The sequence below is a fragment of the Balaenoptera borealis genome (genome assembly GCF_965194805.1).
Source record: "Balaenoptera borealis genome assembly, chromosome: 13".
Lineage (NCBI taxonomy): Eukaryota > Metazoa > Chordata > Mammalia > Artiodactyla > Balaenopteridae > Balaenoptera > Balaenoptera borealis.
Window position 1 is genome coordinate 36,681,813 of NC_138870.1, and position 26,464 is coordinate 36,708,276.

Sequence of the window (26,464 nt, forward strand, 5' to 3'; positions counted from 1 at the left end):
AGCAGCAAAGATGGATGCAAAGTGTGTCAGAGAAGCCAAAGTTGATCAAGAGTGAGAAATAATCCCCCCAAATGACGTAACAGTAAGCCTGAGAGAGATGACTGCTTTTGGCCAGTAGAAGCTCATAAGAGATCTTTGAGAGAGTAGTTTTAATAAAGGGTGGGCAAATGAGTGACATCTCTATAGTCATTTCTATAAATATTTAGAAGCTTGAGCTGACTCTTAAAAATACCATTAACAAGTTATTAGTTCAAAATATTGGCCATGGTCATGGCCATATTTACAATCCTCTCTTCCTAGATTAATGGTACCTCCTTTTCTACCCACAAATTTATAAAATGTAATAAATGTCAGGAACCTTAGAAATCATTAAAAGATTGCAAACTGGCAGCCAACGGGCCATATTCAGCTCTCATGTTTCTTTTTCCCCCACTTAAAAAAAATCTTAGATTTTCAGCTTCTCTGTAAGATACAAAGGATCTGGTAATAATGGTCCCACACTTCCAATGCACCTTTTGCAAGAAGTGTGTCTATTCCACTGCCCTAAGGACACCTCAACGTCCTAATGACACCTCACTTCACTCATTTCTGGTAACTGCGTTCCTGTATCTGTGAGGTACCTAAGATAGAAACTCCTAAACATGACTTAAGTAGGAACCATTAAATTCATTAGCCATTCACTACCTACTCTAGGTTAAGACCCAGAGAGGTTAAGGTCTCAAAGTCAGTTAGAGAGCCAGAAGTAGAACTCTGTTCCCTGACTCCCAGCTTACTAAGTGAACCGTGGCTTCTGCTGACACTAAAGACCTCTGGGTTTCCCCAAACACATGCTGATTAATTATCTTTAAAGGAAAGGGAAATAATTTGTATCTAAATATAATTTTATTAAGAAGACAATTCTCACACATTCACAGAAATATCCAAATTGATCACTCACAAAAAAAAAAAAAAAAAAAACCTTTACTATATCATCAAAATTGAGGGAAATGCTTTAAGGAAATCATCTTTAATTTATTCTTTATGTGCACTTTACTTGTTTGACACGTCCTTTGTTGACAAGATAGCTGCTTTCTTGGATTCGGACTTTCTGCCTTCAGTCTCTTCTTATTCAAATCCAAAGTTATCTTTAAAAATAATCTGCCAGCTGAGTAATACGTTATACGAGAGGATGTGTCTGTGTTGGAAGTTCTTCATTTCCCCAGGGCTCATGGAATAGCCTACAAGACCCTTGGAGTCCTTTCCGGTCGGCCTGTGTGCCTTCACGGCCTCATCTTCCCTTACCTCCTACACCCTTCTTCACACACATCAGGACGCTGAAGACACAAATATTATTCCCCCTTATCTAGAGGTCTGTCCTAACCAACTGCTGTAGTTTTTGTAACTGATGAGATGGCATTAATCACAGGACCAAACTAACAGCCAAAGTTGTTTATATGTCCCCCACAGTCCAGCTTTCAACAAGCACACTGAAACCGTATTACGAACCTTCCGACCGCAAACCACAAATTGTGATCAGTGTTTCACTTCCTGCCCAACAGGAGACACCCTGTGTAACAACTTCCCATCACTGCAGAAACAAAGCCTTTGCCCATGCTTTTCCCTCCCTCCTTCACCTCCTGACCAAGCTGGGTGCTTCTCCATGAGACCCAGAGGGACATGTCCCCATCTCTTGGGGACTGTAAGTAATAAACTCTTCTTTCAAAGGCAGTTATCTCTATGTCTATCTTCTTAGCATACTTAACTAAAACAAATCCCGCAGATGTTTTAATATAAGCCCATCCTCCTTTTTTTTTTCTTAGACAATACCAATAAATCCTTCACAGTGAAGATTAAATGGTTTAAATGTCACCTCCTTGGTGACACCCAGGGCAGTTTTTGTTGCTCAGCCGCTTGATCTGCTCCTAACACAGGTAGGGCAGCCTTCGCTCAGTTTTGCAATTTTTCTCTTTTTGTGTTCATTTGTACCCATTGGGCTTGGAGAACCTAAATGAAGAGAAGCACTCAAGTCTTACCCAGTTCCCTCCTTTACATATATTAAGGACTCAGTGAATAAATTTGCAATGGGAGAAAGGGAGCAAGGCTCACCGGGTCCCCTGAAGAACACAGACCCGCTCTGATCCGCCTTGGGGGATAAACAACAGCAGAACCACACTTAACAGAATCCAGAGGTTTATTTTCATCCCGTCAGGCTTTTCAGGGCATCCCTCTCCCTTGGGTTTTAATTTTGTTACTATGTGGTTGTGTGTTCATTTCATGGGTTTTATGGGCTTGTTTTGCTATTTCCACAGGATTTTACTTAGACTAAGCCTGATGCCTACCTCGGAACCTGGCATCCACAATGGCTTAGGTTTGGCTACCAAATATAATTCATATGGCCTCAAGGCATGTGGTGAAATCTGATGTTAAAAACAACTTAATCTAATTCATCAAGGCTGAAGTCACTATGAATTACAACATTTTAGGGTTGTAATGAATTAAAATCAATAGAAATATGGGGGGAAATGACCTTTCCTTTTCCAATTAATCCTTTTGGTTCACGTGCTAAATCTTTAGGCCTACCTATTTGAAGAATTCTCCTGAATGAAGGTTTACCTTTAGAATATGTAAGATTCTGCAAGTATTTCTGAACAACAATGTGTGAACTGGGGAAGAGGAAAAAAGCCTTTGATAACATTTTACTAATTACATTTATAACTCTCCATTTTTACTAACAAGATGATGATTAACAGCTAAGTATTTAGGCCACTAATTGATTGCCTTTTTTAGTGATTAAAAATATTCATGTTAATTATACCTAAAAATGTAGGTAATTTAAGAACTGAAAAGAATGATACTACTTTTAACATTTTAGTAGATAAATGTGGGAAATAATATCACGATTAAAAGTAAATCCCATAGCTTTCTACTTGCTTGTTATTTGTAGCTTTATAATAAATCTAACTTAGTATAAGTTTTTTGTTTTTTTAAACAAAAGGGCCTGGCTTTTCTTGAACCATTCTCTTTCTGATAATGAACACTGATTGTGAATGCAAAACCTTGCATATCATTATGTGAAACATTTATGCATTCAGAGTGTCTACTTGGTGGCTTTCTTCTTAAGAAGCTAAACAATTCATTAAACAAGCTGCTCCTGAATGGTAGATCAGAACAAGCATAAGCTGCCTTCTGTAGAGTTCTATTGTGGAGCTGTACCCATTTGTGTTTTCTTTGAAGCCACAAAAATGAAACCCTTATGCTCATATTAAAAGCATAAGAAAGGCATCTATTGTGTCAATAGATTTAAAACACGGCCTTAGACACAGTGAGAACCACTCCAAAATGGCACTCTTATAATAGCAAAGGTTAAGAAGTGCATTCCCAGGGAAAACCTTCAAAGGCCTACATATCATTATATCCCAAAACAGATGGCATCGCAGTGTTTGGAACTATAGTTTATGGACACCTACAATCTCAAATAAATCCTTTCTAATCCCACTCTTTTGTCTAGATTTTGTACTTTGATGATAACTGCAGGTTCTTTTCTCCATTCTTCATAGAGTGACAGAGTGACAAAATGATATAGTGAAGATTCATGTACATATATGGACACAACTCTTAACACAACTTCTACGCAATGTACAAGTATTCTACTAGCAACAGACTTACACTTTATAGAAACTGGCAATTTCTAGATTCTAATCTATGATAAATCATTAGTCTGAATTTTATAGGAAATAATGAAAAAAAATACATCTCTCTCATACATTGCTGAAAATATAAACTGATAAAAACCACTTTGCAAAACAATGTGTAGTTCTCTAGTATCTATGTGTATACTTTGGAAAAACTCAAACACAGGAGATGAGGACAAAAAATTTCACAGCAGCATTGTTTATAATAGCAAAAAACTGCAAATAACCCAAAAGCTCATCAACAGGAAAATGGATATGTGAACTGTGATATACTCAGCAATGAAAATGAACAGCTGCTACATGTACCCACGTGGATGAACCTCAGAAACAATGCTAAGCAAAAAAGTCCCAGAAGACGATCTGCAATGCTTCCTTCATGCAAATTTAAAAGCATGCAAAATCGAGCAACATGTTATTGTTACTTAGGTTCAGTTTTTTTTAATCATGTAAAATTCTGCTGAGAAAAATCATACTACTGTGACTAACGGACTGAAATAAAAGTTTTCTGATTCTTTGCTACAAATCTCATATACAGTGGACCCTTGAACAACACGGGTTAGAACTGCACGGGTCCACTTATGTGAGTTTTTTTCACTAAATTTGTACTACAGTACTACACAATCATGGTTGTTTGAATCCATGGATGGAGAACTGAATATAAGGAGGGCTGACTGTAAAGTTATACATGTATTTTCAACTGTGCGGGCATCAGTGCCCCTATCCACCATGCTGTGCAAGGGTCAACTCTACTGAATACATTTTTGGATTCAAATTTAGTCTACAACAAAATTGCCTACAGATAATTTCTACTGGATCCTTACAGGTCAAGAAAATTTATTTAAAATATCATATATATCAATATTTAAGGAAAATATGTAAATTCTAACCTGAAAAAGATTTAAATGGTGTCATATTTTTACCGTAAAGAGTTTTACTTCGTAGTTTACCTGAAACTTCACAAGGCTTGTGAGACTTCAGAAAATAGTTCCCCTTTAATTCCTGTCTGTATATAAGATGTGGCTTGTTATGATCATCTTCATGTTCACTCCCATCTGCCTTCATTACAGGTTCTAAGAAATATTCACCATCATGTGCTTTAAACGTTCCCATCTGGAAGTAAAGAAAATAAAAATTAATTTTCTTCTGTCACTAAGCAGAGAAAGCACGCTGTGTGCCACAGGTTAAAATGAGAGCACAGAAACAAGACAGCCAGGGGTTCATTCACTAAATGCCATCAACTAAACATAATGTTTCTTTCCTGGCTCACTTCTCCCTCTTATGTATAAAGTCATGGAGACTGGATAATATTCCAATAAACCAAGGTGAAATGACAGGTATTCCAGGTATAAAGAATAGCATAGGCAAAGGCATTAAAATGGCCAAAAGCTTAGCACATTCTAGAAGTAAGAAAACCTCTTTGGCTTGGTCTATGTAAGGTAATAGAGTGAGACAAGACTTAAAAGGAAGGCTGGGGTCAGATGAAAGATCTTGAATGTGACGCTAGCAATTTAGAATTTGTAAGCAATGGAGAGCCATTGAAGAGTTTTCTCAAAGACCTGTCTCCTGAATTCCAGAATCCAACATCCAACTTGCTTTTTGACACTTCCTAGTAGCATTCTCAACCTCAACATGTCCAAAGCCAAACACTTTCTTTTCAGTCCAAACCTGCTATTTCTTCAGTGCTCCCTCTTTCAGTAAATGGCAACAGTATTATTCAGATAGCTTAGGACAAAAATCCTGAGAGAGAAACCAAGAATGGGTCTCTCTCAAATCCCACATTCAATTCATCTGCAAATGTAAATGGCTCAACCTTCAAGGTATAACTGAAATCTAACCACTTCTCCCAAATTTTATCACTACATCCATGATCTAACCTAACTTTCTCTCCTTTCTGAACTAAATCAATAGCCCTCTATTGTCTCTACAGAGGAGTCACAGTAATTTTTAAGTCTAGATCACGTTGCTCTCAAATCAAAATAACAAACAAAAACAAAAAAGTAACATGACTTTTCACATCATTCAGTAAGATTCAAATTCCTTACCATGGTCCACAATGTCCTGCGTGATCTGCCCACCCCTTTGCACCACCCGGTCCCTCCAAGCACACAGATGACCAACAGTTCTTTTTTTTTTTTTTTTTTTTTTTAAATGAAGGTCTTCTTTTTGTTTTTTTTTTAAACACTATTTTATTTATTTTATTTATTTATGGCTGTGTTGGGTCTTCGTTTCTGCGCGGGGCCTCTCATTATCGCGGCCTCTCTTGTTGCGGAGCACAGGCTCCAGACGCACAGGCTCAGTAATTGTGGCTCACAGGCCTAGTTGCTCCGCGGCATGTGGGATCTTCCCAGACCAGGGTTCGAACCCGTGTCCCCTGCATTGGCAGGCAGATTCTCAACCACTGCGCCACCAGGGAAGCCCCGACCAACAGTTCTGACTTTACCTTCTCCCGTGCTACCTTGGCTCATTCTACAGCTCCATTCCTGATGTCTTTGCTATTCCTCAAACATGACAAATATTCTCTCACCTCAGGACCTTTGCACTTTCTAAACCTGCCTCAAGCACTTTTCCCTGCTCGCTCCCACTATCACTTGTTTCAGGTCCCTACTCAACATTCATGACCCTATTTAAAAAAAAGGTCATGAAGAACCTAGTGGCAAGTTGGGAATAAAGACACAGGCCTACTAGAGAATGGACTTGAGGATACAGGGAGGGGGAAGGGTAAGATGTGACAAAGTGAGAGAGTGGCATGGACATATATACACTACCAAACGTAAAATAGATAGCCAGTGGGAAGCAACCGCATAGCACAGGGAGATCAGCTCTGTGCTTTGTGACCACCTAGAGGGGTGGGATAGGGAGGGTGGGAGGGAGGGAGATGCAAGAGGGAAGAGATATGGGAACATATGCATATGTATAACTGATTCACTTTGTTATAAAGCAGAAACTAACACACCATTGTAAAGCAATTATACTCCAATAAAGATGTTAAAAAAAAAAATGTTACCCAGCCTCCCACGTCTATCCCCACTATCCAGTTTCATTTTTCTCCATAACGCTTATCACTACCTGATAGATTATTATTTATATTTGTTTCTTGTCTGATACCATCCACTAAAATACAAGTCCATGAGAGGAGAGCTTTGCCTGTATTCTTCTCTGCATGCCTGTCATGCCTACCACATAGCGGATATTGGATAACATATATTAAAGGAATGAATAAGACTGTAAGACATGGAATTTAATCTAGTGACACTGTATGGTAGAATACTAGCAGTTATAAGATAGAGGCTATAGCCCAGAAGAGAGGTAACAAAACCTGAATTATGGTGACAGTGATGGTATAGCAGTTGGAAGAGAAAGATTACAAGATGCGAATGCCTGAGGAAAGCAGAAAAACAGACAGTGAGAGGGAGAACTTATGATAGAGATAATTTTCTGGGAAAATATTATTTACCAAAATGACTCCAGAAATGTTAAATATCCAAACAGACCCCTTTTCTACCAAACAATAGAAAAAGATGTCAGAGTTACATCACAAAAACTCCTGGCCTTGATGATTTCAGAGGAATTCCACCAAACCTTGAAAGAGCAGATAATTCCATTGTTATTTGAACTGTTCCCAAAAATGAAAAAAAATCCAAGTTATTTTTATAAAGCTAGTGCACACATATAGCAAAGCCTGGTAAAGACAGCACAAAACAAAACAACCCAGAAAAACAAAACAAATACAGGACAAGCTCACATATGAATATCAAGCTAAAAGTCCGAAACTGTATTAACAAACAAAAGTCAGTAATGTGTGAAAAATACATGATGAGATGGAGTTTATCATAAGAATGTAACTATGGCTCAATATTGGAAATCTTAATTCATCATAACCATTTACACAAATGGAAAAAAAATCACATGCCTTTTGAAAAAAATCACCAAACATTCTTGATCTTAAAAACATCAATAAAATATAAATAGGTAGATGCTCCCTTAACAAGATAAACTCTATCACAGCCCAAAGACAGTATCATGTATAACAAAGATACATGCAAGGCATTCCCACTTAGATCAGGAATATAAGGATGCCCAGTATCACCTGTCCTAGACAACAGAATTAGATAAAAGATTAGAAACATAAAATTGGAAAGGAAGAGTTAAAACTTTCATCTTCACAGGTAACATCAGTGTATACCTTAACAAATAAGAACTAACTGAAAAACTACTATAAAAACTAAGTGAATTCAGTGAGAAAATACACAGGCTTCAATTATATTCATGTGTATGAAAAACAGTGAGAAGATACTATGGAAGAAGCAATCCAATTTACAACAAAAAGGTTAAATGCCCAGGAATAAAACAAATTTGTCAGATTCCTGTAAAATGTCAAAGGCCTACTGGAGAACAAAGGAAGAGAACTTAGAAACCACTTGCCATGTTCCTCAATATAACAAGATCTCAAAAAAATACCAACAGATTTTTTAACATGTAAACTGCTTCCAAAGTACATACAGAAAAAAGAAATAACCAAGATAATTATAAGAAAACAGTGAGGTGGGACTAAGACTACAAGATATTAAAATATTAAAAAGCCACATTAGTTAAATACTCCAATGCTGGCATATGAGAAGACCAACGGACCAATGAACTGAAAAGAAAGGCAAGCAATAAATCCTAAACCATAGGACTTAGTATTATTAGTACATAGACTGCATCTCAAATCAATGAAGAAAGAGTATATTTAATAAATAGATTGCTACATGTGGGCAGACATCTGGACAAAATAATTTGGATACATCCCACACAGAATAAATTCCAAAGGGTCAGTGATGTAAACTTTTGAAATAAAACTGTAACAGCACTGGAAGGTAACATGAGAGAATACCCCTTTAACTTTGGAATAGGGTAGGTCATTCTAACCATGACTCAAAACCCATTAAAAAAAATGTTAAACTTCACTCAGGAAGAACAGAAATTAATACTAAACTGAGAAACCATTTTCACCTATGAGACTGGCAAAATTCTAAAAGTTTTATAACATACTTCAAATGTGTCTGTGGGGGCTTCCCTGGTGGCGCAATGGTTAAGAATCCGCCTGCCAGTGCAGGGGACATGGGTTCAAGCCCTGGTCCAGGAAGATCCCACATGCCACAGGGCAACTAAGCCTGTGCACCCCAACTACTGAGCCTGTGCTCTAGAGCCCGTGAGCCACAACTATTGAGCCTGTGCGCCTAGAGCCCGTGCTCCACAACAAGAGAAGCCACTGCAATGAGAAGCCCACGTACCGCAACAAAGAGTAGCCCCCGCTCTCCGCAACTAGAGAAAGCCGGGTACAGCAACAAAGAACCAAAGTAGCCAAAAATAAATAAACAAATTTATTTAAAAAAAAAAATGTGTCTGTGGAAAAACGGGCACTCTGATACACAGCTGTTGAAAATGTAAATTAGTGCAATCACAATGCAAAGCATTTAGCAATATCTATTGCAATTACAAATGTGTTTGTTCTTTAACACAGCAATTCCCCTTTGGAAAATTTATCCTACAGGTACTGTACATTTCCACACATGTTGAGCTAACATAATTAAGGTTACTAACTACAGCACTGTTTTTAACAGCGAAATATTGGAACCAATTCAAAAGTCCATTGTTAAAGTATATTTACATAAACTATGCTATAACCATATAATGGAATATCTTGTGGTTATAGACAAAAAAGAATAAACATTTTATGTAGTGATATGGAAAGACCTCCAATACAATTATTATACCAAAGTATAAAACTGTAAAACAGAATGTATAGTATACTACCATTTGTATAATAAAGGAAGGGAAAAAAACTAAATATTTCTATTTCACTGGTTGCTACTAAAGAAATGCTAGAAGGATTCATTAGAAACAGTACAGGTAGAGGTGGGAGAAAGCAGATGGATTCAGGATGGACGAGGTATAGCGTCCTTTTCACTTCAGGTACTTCATATACGCTGTTCCCAATTCCCACCCTTCACCTCATATTCCTGCCACAGTCCTGTGCCTGGTGGACTCCATCTCATCGTTCAAGTCTCAGCTTCAAATAGCAACTACCCAGAAAGTTTTTCCTTTACCAGCTAACTAGGTAACCGCATCCCTACCCCAATCCTGAAAATATATTACTTTTTTAGAGTTTACTACTGTTTGATTTCTTCAGAGCACTTAGGATGTTGTATTTATATATTCGTTTGCTATGTATAACTGTTCTCCCTCATCAGACAGGCTTCATACAGGAACAGACCTAGCCCTGAATTTACATTGCCTTATACAGTATCTGACTCACAGCCAGCGTGGTACACAGTAAATATCTGTTACACCAAGGAAGAGATTATTTCCTACTTTTTGTAAACTCAGCTTATGTTGAGCAGAAGTAGGACAAATCTGGACACGCAAGCTGGAGCTAGAATATGAACTCTTGAATGTAGGGATGTTATAATAAAAAGAGTCCATAAGCAGGTGAGAAAAAAATTGCATTTTTATTACCGTGAACCTGTAACTGAAAGTTAGAATTTTCTTCAACTGTGAATGTAGGCAAACAAATCCCAGTGATGTTGCCAGTGGAGAGCAGATATTTTCATCACATGAAGACGTTTGAGGTCTCAAAATATTGTTTATGCTCAACAACTGTGTTATTAGATCTGCCATTAGATCTTATTTAATGTGGTAATAGGTAAAATTTTACATAACTTTTTAATATCCTGATAACTGTGTTTCAGTAAAATTGGTTTATTTTGTCATTTATCTTAGGCACTTGAAAACATTCTGAGAAGGGCTCCATTGGTGAATTATCAACAGGTTTGACGAGAAATGGGAGGAGGAAGGAGAGTAAAAGCAATAACTTCAGAAGATTCAATAATATCTTTGTGCAGCTGCCAAGACAGCAAGGGATGAAACAGAAAGAACTTGCACCCACTGGTAGTCAAGAGAGTGGAAAGAATCCCTCGAATGGTCAGCTCTGATCGATAAATCTCTTTCTCTAGTTTGGTGAGGCTAAATCATCGAGGGTAGGCATTTATCATAATTTCAATAGCTAACTCGGATCTATACAGCAGACATCATTCATATACACTTATAATTTATTTCCATCTAATAATAACTGAGGTAAGTTATTATTATCCCCACTTTACAGGTGAGATGAATGAGGAACAGTGAGGTTAAGTACCTTGTCCAAGTCTTACACCTAGTAAGTGACAGGACCAAGATGTGAACCCAGTTAGGCGGGCTCCACAGTTCGTGCCTTAACCCAATGCACTGTGCTAGTGATCATACACCAATTCTGACAAACCCTACAAGACAGCTGACAAATATTTAATGAGCAGGCAGAGTTCTAGGGGCTAGAGATACAGAGGTGAGCATGACGAAATCCCTGCCTTCAAAGAATTCATACTTATATGGGAAAAGACAGATAATAAAAATATAATATGCCTGGTGGTAACAAGTACCATAAAGAAAATAAAATAAGGCAAGGAGACAGAGAATCCCAGAGGGTGGGGGGAGGCACTCTAGGCTGAGGCTAGAATAACGAGGGGGTAGCCATGGAAAACTCTGGGAGAACACTGCAAACAGAAGAGCGGTGACTGAAAAGCCCAGTGACGGGGAAAAGCTTGGCAGGTTCAAGTGACAGAGAACAGTGAGGCTGAAACTTTGCCAACAAGGGGATACGCAGCAGAAGCTCAGCAGGTAGGGGCAGGCTGCTCTCATTATGCATGACACTGAAAAGCACTCATCACGCCTCCGAATACACAAATGTACATTTACCTACATGTAAAACTTGGCAAGTTTCCACTTAGAAAAGCATATTTCTGTGAAAAAGCAATTCAGAAATGAATAACTAAATTATGGATGCTATGATAAGCACAGTTTTAGTGAATGAGGCTTCATTTTCATTTCTTAATTATCTTTAAATTATTTAGGGATAATAACTTTGAAATTGTTGCTTTAAATTCCATTGTAAAGAGCATATGTAAATCACTATTTTAACTGAACAGTCACTGCAAGCTGTTTAAATGATTAGGGCAATTATAGTCATAAATTCTTCTTTACATTCATAATTATTACCACATCAACCTCTCCTTAAAGGTACCAAAGCCTTTACTATTTTTACAGTTCCTAAACCTAAAACATTGCCTGAGACATAGCAGGCACTCAACACATATCTGTAGAAATAAACATTTTTTTAAATAAATTTATCTATTTATTTTATTTTTGGCTGCGTTGGGTCTTCGTTGCTGCACGCGGGCTTTCTCTAGTTGCGGCGAGCGGGAGCTACTCTTCGTTGCGGTGCTCTGGTTTCTCATTGCCGTGGTTTCTCTTGTTGCGGAGCCCGGGCTCTAGGCACACGGGCTTCAGTAGTTGTGGCTCACGGGCTTAGTTGCTCCGCGGCATGTGGGATCTTCCCGGACCAGGGCTCAAGCCCATGTCCCCTGCATTGGCAGGCAGATTCTTAACCACTGCGCCACCAGGGAAGCCCGAAATAAACATTTTTGTAACATGGTAAAGTACCTGATTTTCCCCCCATATACCCTTTAGTAATCCTTTTTTTTTTTTTTTTCCTCTAATATTCTTAAGTTACAATAGTTTAGGGACTTGTCTGAGATATAGTTACATGATTTTGCTTTCTTTTAATGCTGAAAAGTAAAATGTGTAGGTGCTCTTGGTTACATGATGTACTAGTATATTAGGATTACACATTTTTAAAAGGCCTAAAAATTAAGGAAATTCCATCAGATATACTGAAATTCTAGTCTGTAAAATAGAAGAATTTATAAAGAATTCATCTATTTCTTAGATACTTTTCTAGTATACTATACTCTAGCATATTTCATTCATTCTACCAGTGCTTATTTTCCAAATATAACTACAAATCACTTATTTTCAATACATACCAAAATTCCAGCTTTCTTTGCGTTCCCAGAAAAAATAATTAACTATACTTAGAGGTAACAAAGACTACTTTTGAAACCTGAATAAATGGACCCATGGGAAAAAATCACTTTCTACCTATTTTAAAAAGCATGCTGAGCAGAAGAAATGTGATAGCATCCTGGTAAAAGATACAAATAGGAATGAGGCAGCTTGTTACTCATCCCAAAAGTATTTTGAAAAATGTCACACACTTCAAGGTACGGATATTTACAGTATTGTTTGGGAAACTTTTTTCATATACCTTTTGGATGAAAATCTGACTATGGGGTACTTCTATGATAATGTTCCAATAAACCCACACATGGGTCCAACCGGCACTCTCATGTGAAAGATGAATATAGTTGTATCGAGTCCATCAGCACTTACTTTAGTCATGCTAGAACACTCTAGCCTGCTAATAATACTGCCTTTATAACTCAGAGGCCTTTTCTTCAACAAAACCTTATGCTTAAAAGAGTAACTTCAAGAAAAAATAATTTGTCCTCAAAGGGGTTTGCCCGTATTTATCAATGAAGGACTTAAAAACGTTTTGCTTCCAGCAATTTTTCTATAAGCCACCCCACTGCAGAGGACTTTCTCTTCAAAAAATAAAAATATTAGAGCTTTGCCTAAAGGCTCCTAAGGAAGCACTTAATTTTTTTTTTCAACTTGGAAAGGAACCTCATAAGGCATCGGAGGACTTAATAAAACAGGTGGTTCGTAGAATTATATTTAGATCATGCCATATTTTTAGCAACCTGCCTATCTGCGGAGGGGCACTGCAATTTGATTCATGAGAAATGCCAATCAAATTCCAAAGCCTTTCTTTTGATGACTATTAAAAGTAGCATAGCTAGTTTTCACTTGGGCAAGGGGTTCCCAATTACTTGAAGCAATGATCTTCTATTTGCCAAGGCAGCCAGTGATTATGCAACTGGTTCCAATTTACTCTCATAGGTCAAAATTTTTATGTTTAGAGAATTTCTATACAATAGTTTTTCCAAAATGTTCTTATTTCAGTATGTTGACATTCATTCATATATTTGTTCCCTAAATACATGGCAAACACATGTATTACAGCCACAAATAATAATGTACTCTCAGATTTTATTAAAGGGTAAAAACAACAAGCACAAAATGTAAACCATTTGGACTCTTCTCCCAAATCATTTACAGTTATCACATTAGCACTGGCAGCTATAGAACTAGTTCAAAATAAAGGTACTATTAAACAAGGCAATTAATTAGAGCCAATACTGAGAATTTATTTTAGTAACAGATTGCTCTCAACTATTAATAAAGTTGGATTTTCGTTTAAGGCCTGAATCACTGGTAATTACTAGCATGAAGACTAAAATGTTTAGTTTCTCAATCTTCAATCATAAGTCATATTAGAATCAGTTTGATGCTATTTGTAATAAGAAAGCCTGACTATGAGTCCTGGGTCTGCACTCATGGAATCTTGGGCAAGCCACTTCATATCTCAAACCTCAGTTCCATGACTTATAAAACAAAACAAATAATTCTATCTACCTAACTTCCTTAGAAAGACAATGTGTGTTAAAATGATGTCAGTAACTGTTTTGAAAGTGAGTATATTTTGATATAGGATGGAAAAGTCTCCACTAAAAACACAAATGTTACAGCTATCCTTTTTTACCCTAAGCAGAGTGTAAGTGTTATGTAATAAAAGATCATGAAGATTAACTCTGAGATTCATCTTTATTTTGGGGTACTCTGTTCAATGCAAAAGATTTTTTCCCCTGACAGCTCCTCATTATAACACCACTGATCATACCTAGGAAATAGTGTATTACACATAAGCACACATTGAACGAATGAATCGATGATATGAAGAATATGTAATTGGCCGCAGAAGCCTAAAGCAGAAGATTCATTGCAAAGTTTTTGAAAAGAGAGTCTTCTCTCCTCTAGTAGCATTCTTTATTCCCCATTCCACAGGGCAATTCCAGATCTCCAGTATAAATGTTTCCAGAGGCAACATTGCTGATACTCGCCTAAAAAGACACTGCTCTCTCACCACGTCCCTACCCATGAGGATCAAGAAAATAAGACAGACTCTGGACTCATCTACCCGAGATTCATGCAGCCAAATGACTCAGCTACATAAATAGTAGTGTCCCAGCAACATCACTAACAAGGAGTAAATTCTGTAACATTTCTCTTTTTTGTAGGCACTGAGGTATGTTTGAAGTCACATGAACTCACTAAAAGTGGAGAGAACGGTCAAAGAAATGGCCACGTTCTTGTGGGGTCCAGGTCGTGGTTCTCAGGACAGCCTCTGCCATCCTCTTACTAAAATGTCTACGAAGACATAAAGCCCAAAGTCATTATAACAATTAGAAATTTAAAACAGTAAGAAATGATAAAGAACTACTCTGTAGGTATATAATGGAAAGATGTTCATGATATATTGTCAAAATGTTATAAAGCAATATTATTTAACAAAGATATATGTATACGACCTGGTCAGCTCTTTCTAGAGAAGATGGGGCAAAGAAAGGAAGGCTCAGGATGGATCTGGAAAGATGCGTAGGAGTTTAAGGCAAAGGACATTCTAGACAAAAAGAAGAGTAAATATAAATTCAAACCATCATGAAGATTAAAGTAAACCTATGATAGAATCAAACAAATGTTTCTAGAATAAGTATCTCTTTCTTGCCACCTCTCCTGTTATTAACTTTCCTGGTTAATGGCTACAGGATCACTCAGTCATTTAAGTCAGAGTCATTGGAACCATTTTGGTTGTCTGCTCTTCTGGTCCAAAATTCTAATGGGTCTCCTACAAGGTGGCTTAACTTCAGCGCTACTGACATTTTGATAATTCTTCATTGTAGGAGGCTATTCTGGGCACTGTTGGATGTTTAGCAACATCCTTGTCCTCTACCCACCAGATGCCAGTAGGTTCCCTTGCCCCCTGCACAGCTGTGACAACCGAGTGTCCCCAGACTCTGCCAAATGTTCCCCGGGGGACAAAACTGCCCCAGTTGAGAACCACTGGTCTCATAGTGCACCTTCCACAGGTACCCAACTCTTCTCGCCACTGCAACCACATTACTTCCTGCGGCTCCCATTCCCTACCATTACAGAGGTCTTCCTTACTGCAGTGGTGGTCTTCTCAGTGCCTCACTGCCTCCCCTGCTCCTGGCACAGTGGTGCATAAGGGCAGACCCCTCCCAACACATCAAACTAACCCACCATCTACAGTCTAAGCCTTCATGCCTCCACAGTACATTCCAGGCCTTAATCTGACTTCAACCTTACCTTTCACCCTCACCTCCTAATCCACCCTACTCTTCAGCTGAAGAGACCCACAAGAAGCCCTTGAATTTTCACATCCCCAAATGTTTATTCATCCCTCAAAGTCCAGCTGAGAAGTCTCCTCCAGCCCAGGTCTCATAACACTCTTACTCCCTCCTTCCTCAAAGTTCACCCAGCACTCCTTGTACTCCTCTGTTAACTGTATTTAACAGACTATTTTCATTTAGTGTGTGTACGTGTGCCCGGTGTCACTATGTGGTGGCCCTGAGAATGCTGAGCATAATTGACCAAGGACCCCCACTCCAGGCTTTGAGATCCATCTGTGCTTGTGCCCCAGCCATATCTCCCATGCACCACTCCAGCCAGTAACTGAGTGTGGCAAGGATATGAAGAGGAAATTCATTCTTAGGAGGCAAGGGACCGTTCTCCCAGGCAAATCTGGTTTGAGGGGGGCTTTGCTGAACCTTGCTTAGACTACCCGGCAGCCTGGGATGCTTCTACCCAACATTTTCATCCTCTCTTCACCTGTTTCAGACTCCACTGCTCGCTCCTTTTTTCTAACACAGTCACTTCCCCTATTAAACTCTGCACATTTAATCCCACCTTGCCATCTGCTTTGTGGAGGACCTAGGCTAACACTCGAAATGTTAAAGGTAGAGGCATAAGAAATTCTCCCTAGGGTTGTCTGAGTATTTGACTAAGTATAGGAATAACTAAAAGGGGTCCTTATGAATTTTCCAACAAAAAAATATGAATACAGAATGGCATGTGTAATGACCTGAGGCTGTGTGACTTCTGAGCAAATAGGAAGTTTAAAAAATAAAGTTTTCCAATAAGACAAAAACCAGTAAAGACACTATTGATAGTTTCCATACATTTATTTCCTTTCTGAACATGGAGGTACTACAGCACGTCAATAATCAGTCATCAGAGGGCATTAGTGCCTGACATGCCACAGAATGGTTCACATGAGAAACTTCAAAAAAGTACACACGGCCACTGCAAGCTACTCCGTGAGAATACTGTACAAGCCAGATGCAATGTCTGGTTTTATGACATCTGGAAACTGTTTCTTTCAACCAAAAAGACTGCATTGATTCAAATCCCACCAAGAAACAGTGAAGCTAATTGTCTAGGCGGTCGGGTTAGTCCCTGAGGGCCTTTGGAAGAAGGGAACGCACCAGGTAATGTAAGAGAGCTGACAGAGGGACAGGGGTTGTTGAGAATAGCCTCTATACAATTTACACATGCCATTCTGACAAGGATATGCCCCAAATATTACAACTTATGGAATACTGACCTCTACTTTGGCAAGAGTGTATCAACATCATGAGAAAATAGATAATATGACCATGAAAACAAAGTTTAGAGTTGAATCTAGAGATATTAACGCCTGATAACTATATATTCTGTGACTTTATCAATGAACTAAAAACAGAGTTTGATTAGCCATTATATTACATATAGGTAATTTTATGATTTGGCTCTATTTTCATATCTAATATAGATTTTAGAAATGTCAAAATAAATCGTCAGAAATGTTTGAATTATGTGATAAATACTTACACTTAGAAGAAAGAAAAATTAGAGGAGGAAAGATTAGAAAAGCAAAAGTTATACCCACATGAAACAAAGAAAATTTCTGGCAGACTCATAGCCCCTCTGATTCTTGGGCCCAAAACACTTAAGAAAACTAAACAATATAAGTCATGGTTCAGTGGTTGAGTGAAAGAGAAAAACACATAAATACTAAGACGTCTAGAAGTGGGGAAAAAAAATAGCTGTGTAGGGCTTCCCTGGTGGCGCAGTGGTTGAGAATCTGCCTGCCAATGCAGGGGACACGGTTCGAGCCCTGGTCTGGGAAGATCCCACATGCCGCGGAGCAACTAGGCCCGTGAGCCACAACTACTGAGCCTGCGCGTCTGGAGCCTGTGTTCCGCAACAAGAGAGGCCGTGATAGTGAGAGGCCCGCGCACCGCGATGAAGACTGGCCCCCGCTTGCCGCAACTAGAGAAAGCCCTCACACAGAAACGAAGACCCAACACAGCCAAAAATAAATTAATTAATTAATTAATTTTAAAAAAAAAGTAGCTGTGTAGAAATTAAAAGAAAATGTTAGTTAATATGTTTGAGGTTAATGCAGCACTAGCAACTGAATGAAATCATAAGTATGTTGTGATGTCAATTTTTTTAAATGGCTGTATGTACAGAGATATTTGGAAAGTAGTAACTTGGTTTGTATTCCCTACCTTTAAAAGTCACATTCCTCAGTAGCCACCAGAGAAAGGAAAGGTAGATGCTACCTCAAATGGGAAGATGGAAGGGGAACAGCTCAAATGAATGAGATGTGAAAGGGGAACTTAGTGGATTCCAGGAAGAAAAGAACGATGGAGGCAAAGGATACGGCTGGGAAGATGTATGTGCGCTGACTTCTCCACTGGGGGTTTAAGGCCCTGGAGGCAGAAGGCATGTTACATAGTTTAGGAGGACTTGCCAAGAGAAGTGCTTTAGCATGCTATGTGGGACTCAAGGGAGGGACCTCTACAAGCCCCGCCCCCCACACACACACATGCACTCACTGAAATAAGAGGTGTGGCAGAGTTTGGCGAAGGGAGAAATCAAGTCCCCCTAGACTTTCATATGCCATGGAGGGTCTCAGAGCCTTAGAGGGGCCTGGAAGATTACCAATGGCATCACCAAACCACCTTATGTGGAGAGAGCACAGCAGCAGGAGCTAAGTGACCCTGTGTTGAAGGCTGCACATGCATCAGCCAGACAAGAAGCCAAATAGGTGCTGCATCCAGAACTCAGAGGGATACGCAGCAACAGAGAGATCCCAGGTAGGAAAGAGTCAGTGAGCCCCAACTGAGCAAAGAAAAGCCACAAGTTCTCAGGCCCAGAATTCAGCGGCTGGTGCCAAAAAAATGCAAGGAGACTGAGGCACAAAGGACATCGGAGGCTAGAGAAACTGAAGGACAGTATGATTTCCCCACCTTCCTCCCAAACAATACAGAGGCCTCAGAACACTTTACTGCCCTGTATGAGGTCAGTTTTCATCAATGGTCAACATTTGCTTGAATCCAGCCATGACAATGAACATCAGCAGAAAAAAAATGAGGAAGTCACACACTCATTCAATATATTCAGGAAAAGCATTTGATTAAGTACAACATCCATTCATGATTCAAAGCAAAACTAAAAGCAAAGAGCAACTAGCAAAAGAGAACTTCAATAGGACTGGCTCCAAAAATCCTTCAGTAAATCTCAACTTTAGTGTTTAATGGACTGACAAAAATCAAAGCTGAATCACCACAGCTGCACACATGCAAAGTCACGAAGATGAGTTGGGAAGTAGCAGGAGCAGGGCTGGAGGTGAGCATTACTGACATCTTGGGCATTGTATCAAGGAGGATCTGCAAAAACTCAACTGGTCCAGGTTGTGGGTAACACAACTTTATCTGGATCTAAAGATTAATCTGAGACTAAAAAACAGGAATCTGATATAATAATAAATGGACTCTAAAACCTACCAGAAGTTCCACCATTTGATGAAACTATTATTCTAAAGAGTGCTAAGGATAGAGTCGAGGTAGAAATAAAACAATCATAAATATACAGCTAATATCCGTTATAGTGCTAATATCACAAGGGAGAAAAATCAAAGAAATGTCACTAATCTCATCAGTGATTTAGACTTATAATTGGTCCTGATCATACTTCTACAAGATTTTTAGATCCTGGTACCTCTAGCTATGTGCTGTATTACGGGAAACTTTCTATCTCTGCCGTGACTGATGTCCTCAACGCAGCCCTACACATACAGAGAAATGGAGATAAAGCTGAGTTACATAGGTATGAAAATATGTTTTTTGATGTTAAATCAAACTCTGATAATATCAGTAAGTCTATCAAAAGCAAAGTACATACTTAAATCAAATGGACTTATGCATGATAATGCATAATAACTAGACAATTATATCCAAATTGACACAGTGACAGGAAAGGATGAATTCCTGTTATGACTTAAAAACATTTCCAGGGGCTTCCCTGGTGGCGCAGTGGTTGAGAATCTGCCTGCCAATGCAGGGGACATGGGTTCGAGCCCTAATCTGGGAAGATCCCACATGCCGCGGAGCAACTGGGCCCGTGAGCCACAACTACTGAGCCTGCGCGTCTGGAGCCTGTGCTCCGCAACAAGAGAGGCCGCGACAGTGAGAGGCCCGCGCACCGCGATGAAGAGTGGCCCCCGCTTGCCACAACTAGAGGAAGCCCTTGCATAGAAATGAAGACCCAACACAGCCATGAATAAATAAAATAAAACAAATACTTAGAAAAAAACAAACAAACATTTCCAACTGTTTTCTGATTTCAAAAAGGAGATATTGAATAATAATTTGAACTGCACAAAACTTATGAATCAACATGATCGGAAACATCACTCCTAATAATGCTTCCCATCTGGAATTTTTTCCATGCCTTAAATACTAAATGACGAAAACATACTAACCATGACAAATTTGTGGTAGTAAATCTAGAATTTTCTAGACAAACTAAACATTTTGAAAGGTTCTAGAAAAGAGAATATTTTTCTTTCCTTTGATGTGTAGATGGCTGTGTAAATATTAGTGTGTTTCTGCCATTCTGATGTTGTATTTTACATTTAACTACAGCCAAAAAGAAAACTGTCCAAGGCATATATATATATATATGTATACGTACATATATATATCAAGATAATAGCAGAAAAAAGAACAAAGAGATGTTCCAAATCTACTTAGTAATGACCAATACTCACACCCAGGAAGACATCTTACATCAATTACCCTGAAAGGAAGTATTACATTTGGCCTAGAGAGAACTGTTATCAATTTTCTACTTCATCAAAGAGTAAACAATGTTGATGTTCTGAAGCTCATCTAAAATTTGCCCAACAAAAGCTAGAATACTTGGAAAGAACCCTGTAGCCAAATTCTTAGTTGTTTCTTCTTGAACACGTATTTATCAGAGGAGTTAATGATGAAGTGAGTTCATATATGTTTTAACGTAAGTGTTCTCAACCAGAGGTTCCATGAACTTGGATGAGAAAGACATCTTTATTTTCCCTAACCTCTGATACGTAACATTTCCTTCAATTATGATTGTAGGTAAAACCACAGACATTGTGACTTTGTTAGCAATAAAATAATAGCTACTTCAACTCTAATGTAATGTAACACAAAACTATCTGGATTGTTTATTCTCATTGCCACTACAGAAGTATAGAAGTAAGTAGTCCCCTCCCCAATAGATATTATTTAACACATTAATAAAGGATGTATTATGACACCACAAATTCTAATACTTGTAACATTTTGATTACTGTTAGTATTTAAAAGGAAGCCAATTAAATAACATGTATGCTATTTTACACATTCAAATCATGCTGAGAAGAGGTCCTGGGTTTCCCCTAGAATGCTGAAAAGTTGATGGCCAAAAAAAAAAAAAAAAAAAAAAAAAAGTTTAGAACCTCTGTTTTAGAGGGAGAGAAACAAATAAAACACATAGAACCCAATATTTTATTTCATTTCCTCTCTCCGCAATGAGGTTTTTACAAAATCCACATCTTTTACTCTTGTCACTCTAATGATCATTTCTCATTTGCTGGCACCAGATCTTTGTAGATGCTCTACATTTTTAAGTGCAGTGCATTTTAAACTGGCATATTCAACCTTTTCCCTATCTTGTACTTCACAGATTAATGGCCATCCCCATAGTAGCAAAAAAAAACAAAAAAAAACAAAAAAAACACAAAAACTCTTTCTTTTCAAACCTTTTCATTTTATGTAATATTCATTCTCTTTTCATTCTATCATTCTTCATTCAAGGAATGAATTTAAGTAAATTCAGGGGAGTCTGCCTTAATAGATGGTCCAGAATGGGTGTGTCTGAATGAAGGAGCCTGTCGTCCTGCTGGAAATCACACTTCCTGTGTAGCAGAAAGCCACTGCCCACCTCCCTGACTAGCTCAGCATCTGACACTCTTTCTCGCAGCTTTGCACAGAAGGGTCAATTTGGCCCAGCAGGGAGAGACACGCTGATCCTCCAAACCCTTCTCCCCACTGCAAGGAAAGAGTGGCCTCTGGCTTGGGTTCATCTAGGTGTTAATCCCTCTGGTGGCCCACTCTGATCTCTTGGGTCAACCAACCGCCCATTCGGCAAAAGCCAATGCCCGGCTCCCTGAACGAGCAAGGATGGATCCCAAGAAAATGCCAAGGGACCCGAGGGCGCTTACCAAGCCTCCACAAAGGCTGAAGACGGCTGTGTGATCCTCCCGAGCATTGACCTGGCCGCGGTAGAAACAGTGGCGCAGGTCTGGGGGCGCCGTGCGGCGCTCCTCAGCCCGGAGCGCAGGGGCTCCCAAGTGCACCTCTGTGTAGCCGGCAGCCAGGAAGGCCGCGTCGGCGCTCAGGTTCAGCTGGAAGACCTGCCCGTAGGCGCGGATTCGGTAGTGGGTCCTGAACGGCGTGGGCTCCAGCGCCTCGGCGCTGCGCTTCCTCCGGCTGAAGTGGTGGCTCTTTGGGAACACTTCGCCGAACTCATTGACCCGCGCGGGGGTCACCACTTCGTAGGAGGCCAGTGTCCTCACCAAGGCTTCTGCAACCACAGCGATACGGCCGTTGAGCCCCTACCCCGTTTCCAACTCCCCAGCGCCGAACTTCTTCAACCAAACGTCCCAGCCAGAGGGCCGAGGCCCCAGGTCCCCATACCCCCGGCGGGGCGCGACGAAAGAACACACGCTGGCGAGCGCGCGCGCACACACACACACGTGCGCTCTGTGAGTGTGCCTGCCTGCTTTCCCACACCCCCGATTCGCTCCACCCTCCCCAAGCAGGGACCCTGACACTCAGGGCCCTCAGCAGCACCTCCTTCTCGCGCCCCTCTTCGCCTCCCTGCCGCCGCCAACTCGTGCCCCGCGGGCGCCCGCGCCACCCTGCCCCACGCGTCCCCGCCGCGTGGTCCCCGGAGGGAGACGTGTGCCCCGCGCGCGATTCCTCGAAACACCGCGCAGCCGCAACCTCCGGGGATGCTTGGGGCTGACTGATTCCGGAGTCCCGAGAGCCCCGGCAGGGCCAGGGTCCCCCAGCGGGCAGAGCGGCTCCCCCCCGCCTCCGTCCGCCCGTCCCACTCGGGCCCGCGTCCCACCTCGCTGCTGAAAGCGCCCCGCGGTGACCTTACCCTGCCTGGGGTGGAAGTGAACTTCCCAAGACCTGGTGATGAAGAGCGAGAGCTGGTAGAGCAGCCCCGTCAGCCACTTGGCCACCCGCATGGTTCCACCGGGGGGATTCCGACCGGGGAGGCCAACCAGAGACGCCCGCCGCCCCGCCGGCTTCCCCGCGCTCCGCTGCCTCTCCTCCCTCTCGCCCGCCGCTCTCCGCGCCGGCAGCCGCGGCGCCTCAGCAGCCTCCGGAGCAGCAGCCCCGGCCCCGGGCCGGCCCGTCGCGCCACACCGCCAGCCTCCGCTCGCTGAGCCACTGCTTCATCGCACTGCAGCCCCGCAGCCTCCGGCTCGCAGTCGGCAGCCTCGCTCCGCTTCCTGCGCCCGCACAGCCCTCAGAAGACCTCTCCTTGCGTCCAGCCTAGCGCGAGGAAGCGACCCGACCTAGCAGGAACGGTGCCAATATAGCCACCCCGGGCCTGGCGAGCTGGGGGGGAGAGCCCGCCCCCAGGGGCCGGGCCCGGCCAATCAGCTGGAGGCGCGGCCCGGGCTCGCCCTCCGGCGCGCTGCCCGCCCCCAGCCCCTAGCCGCAAGCGGAGTGCGGTCGCTGCAGGCTCTCGCTGTGGGCGTGCAGCGTGGTGAGTAGCCCGAGGCCCAGTTGGACACCCTCCCGGTACCCGTAAAACCTGGGACTGATACAAGCTGCGCGGCCGAGGTCCAGATAGGGGATAGGTAGGTGTGTGAGGTTTTAGTTCTTACAATGAAACGGCAAGCATCAGAAGGAAAGTTTCTGTTATTTATGTTTCACGGTAATTTTAGACTTCTCAAACGAGATAAAGTAAGCTACAGCGGGAAATTCTTGTAGGCAAGAGGATGGCCAGGCCTCATTTGCAAGGACCCCTGTGCACCCGAGGGGTTGTTGTGAGTTTCAGTGTTGGAGGGGAAAGCAAAGGTGAGTTTGCAGTCAGCAAACACTTCTGGGTGAGAATTTCTGGCAGTTGCCAGAGAAAAAAGGATCTCAGTCTCCAAAGTTCCAGTAACTTATTGTGACTTTTTTCATTTTAATATTCTTTTTTGTACTTAATTTTGTATAAAGAGCCCCCCAAAATTATATAAATGTCAAGCCCCACAAAACTTGGATCTGCCCCTGCCTGTGGGTCATTGTTTTTATGAGATTTTCTGCTGGTAGTTTCACAGTATTCATATGTCCTTTGTTTATAATATCCAAATGACCCCATGTATCCACAGTTATCTTCCTCAGCAATTATTGTAGCTCTGAATCCAGTTGAGTCATCTTGTGTCTGTTAAATTGGATAAACCTCAATAGCAGCAGAAAGCAGTCATCATTTCAGAACTCCTTTCTCATTTCCCAAATCCACCTGTTTGATTTGCAGGTTCCATAATTGTTTCTCCCTATAACCAGTATGAAAAAAAAATGAAGTGGAAGTGGTCAGATATTGTTGAAATCCAACCAAGAGAGAGGAAGAATATGAGTATAAAAAGTAAAGGAAATATATGAGTAACTCTTCACAAACACAAAGGAATACACTCTCAATTTAGTCCCTGGCTGCCCTTTCTCCTCTGAGCTCACAACAATGAAAATTCTGTTTGCTTTGAGTTGACCTCTCATGACAGACCGCCTTACTTTTGTATCAAATGTGGAACAGTCTTGTCCAAGGAAGGAGAGTTTCTTACTTTTGCCAAGGAAATTACCCAGCTCTGTAATGGTAATTCTTCCACAATCTATCCCCTTCTTTTGTACCCCTTGCTCACAAGTGTCATTTTATTCATCACAGAATTACAGACTTCTCATGTTGTTTTTCTAAATTAATCCTACTGTTACTCTAAGCAAAACAAAAATGGACTTGACCCACACTTGTCTGTTTAGTGGTTACCTTCAGTACACGGTAATTTAGAGTCATTCCAATTACACTGCAGCTCTGAATGCATCTTTACCTTAGGAGCTATGCCTACCTTCATACAAATAACAGAAAATAGATCTGCACCTGTTTAACTGGCTATCTGACTGCCGACTGCAGGCAAAGTAGATACTTCATTTCCATCACAGAATGTTTGTCACTCAAAGTAGTATTTGCAATGTGATATTTGATTTTCAACCTGCTCTTTTTGGAAACAATGGTCTAAGAATAGGGCTGTTTTTTCCTGTTTTAAAGAAGCAGGAAAATGTACGGGATATGTATTTTATGTCATTATAATCTTTACAGTGTTCAGTAAAGAACATTATTTCCTTCATTTTATAGAAGGTAAATGTTACACAGTATCTAAGTAACTAACTGGATATCTACAAACCCTTTCTGACACCAAAGTTTTTTCATTATACTAGACTAGGCCCATTATGATATTCACATTATTTGTCTCTCTTCCTTTCTGCTTCCCTACCAAGTGAAAGTGTCATGAATAAGCTAATCTATGCCATTTAAATCAAGCATTTCTCCACATGGGTAATTATAGCTACCACTTATGGGATTCCTTTGACATACCAGGCACTGTACAAGGGACTTTAGAAAGGTTACCTCGTTTAATTTATGCATTCCCCCCAAGAGAAATTAAGTAAATCACCCCAGATCACACATCAAGTTAGACTCAAATCTCTTTGGTCTCAAATTCCGTACTTTTTAAGAGTAGATTGTATTCTTCATACTAGCTCAAATCTCATTACAGTCGTAATCATCAATCAACAGTAAAATAGATCAATAGATTGTGATATATGCACACAGTGGAATGCTAGACAGACTGAGAACATATAATCTATAGCCGCATGCAACAACATAAATGAATCTCACAAAAAATATTATTTAGAGAAAGACTTAGAGCCCCCCCAAAATATAGTGCATATAAAATGACTCAATCTATATGCAATATACAAAAGCAGGCAAAACTGCTCAATTTTATTAGAAGTGGCTAATTCTTAGGGTGGAGAGAATAGAGATTGGAATAAATATGAGTGAGCTTCTAAGATGCTGATACCATTTTGTTTCTCGATCTATGTTCTAGTTGAAGAGGTGGTATGTGAAATTTCTTACATCTGCAGTCTTGTGTATTTTCATATCATGATATGTATCATTTTTCTGTGTATATGTGCATGTAATAATATAAAACTTTTTAAGTAAAATATTTGCTATAAAAAAACACCACTATTTCTTTACTATATGGAAAAAGTTTAAGAGAACTTCAGGTATTAAATATTAAAATAATCTTTTGAGGTAAATATTTATTTCCAGACACAATTTAATCCAATAACCAGAACCTATAACTAGAATCTCACGAGCCAAAAATGTCAAGAAAATTCTAACAAAATATCTTCCATGGCTATTGTCAGTCACTTAACTACTTATTTGATTTTTCTTTTAAAAATAAGAAAGGAAAGAAAGGTTCA

General features: G+C 40.3%; 1 protein-coding gene across 1 annotated transcript in view; it reads right to left on the reverse strand.

Moving 5' to 3' along the window:
- Positions 1-26,464, reverse strand: part of ADAMTS20 (ADAM metallopeptidase with thrombospondin type 1 motif 20) — a 232,748-nt gene that overhangs the window by 176,055 nt on the left and 30,229 nt on the right. Inside the window, exons 2-4 of the mRNA XM_082349310.1 lie at positions 23,088-24,480; positions 22,144-22,505; positions 4,619-4,781 (exon numbers count right to left, since the gene is read on the reverse strand). Coding sequence (XP_082205436.1) covers positions 4,619-4,781; positions 22,144-22,505; positions 23,088-23,178 — 616 coding nt within the window. The 5' untranslated portion in view covers positions 23,179-24,480. The remainder of the gene's footprint in view (positions 1-4,618; positions 4,782-22,143; positions 22,506-23,087; positions 24,481-26,464) is intronic.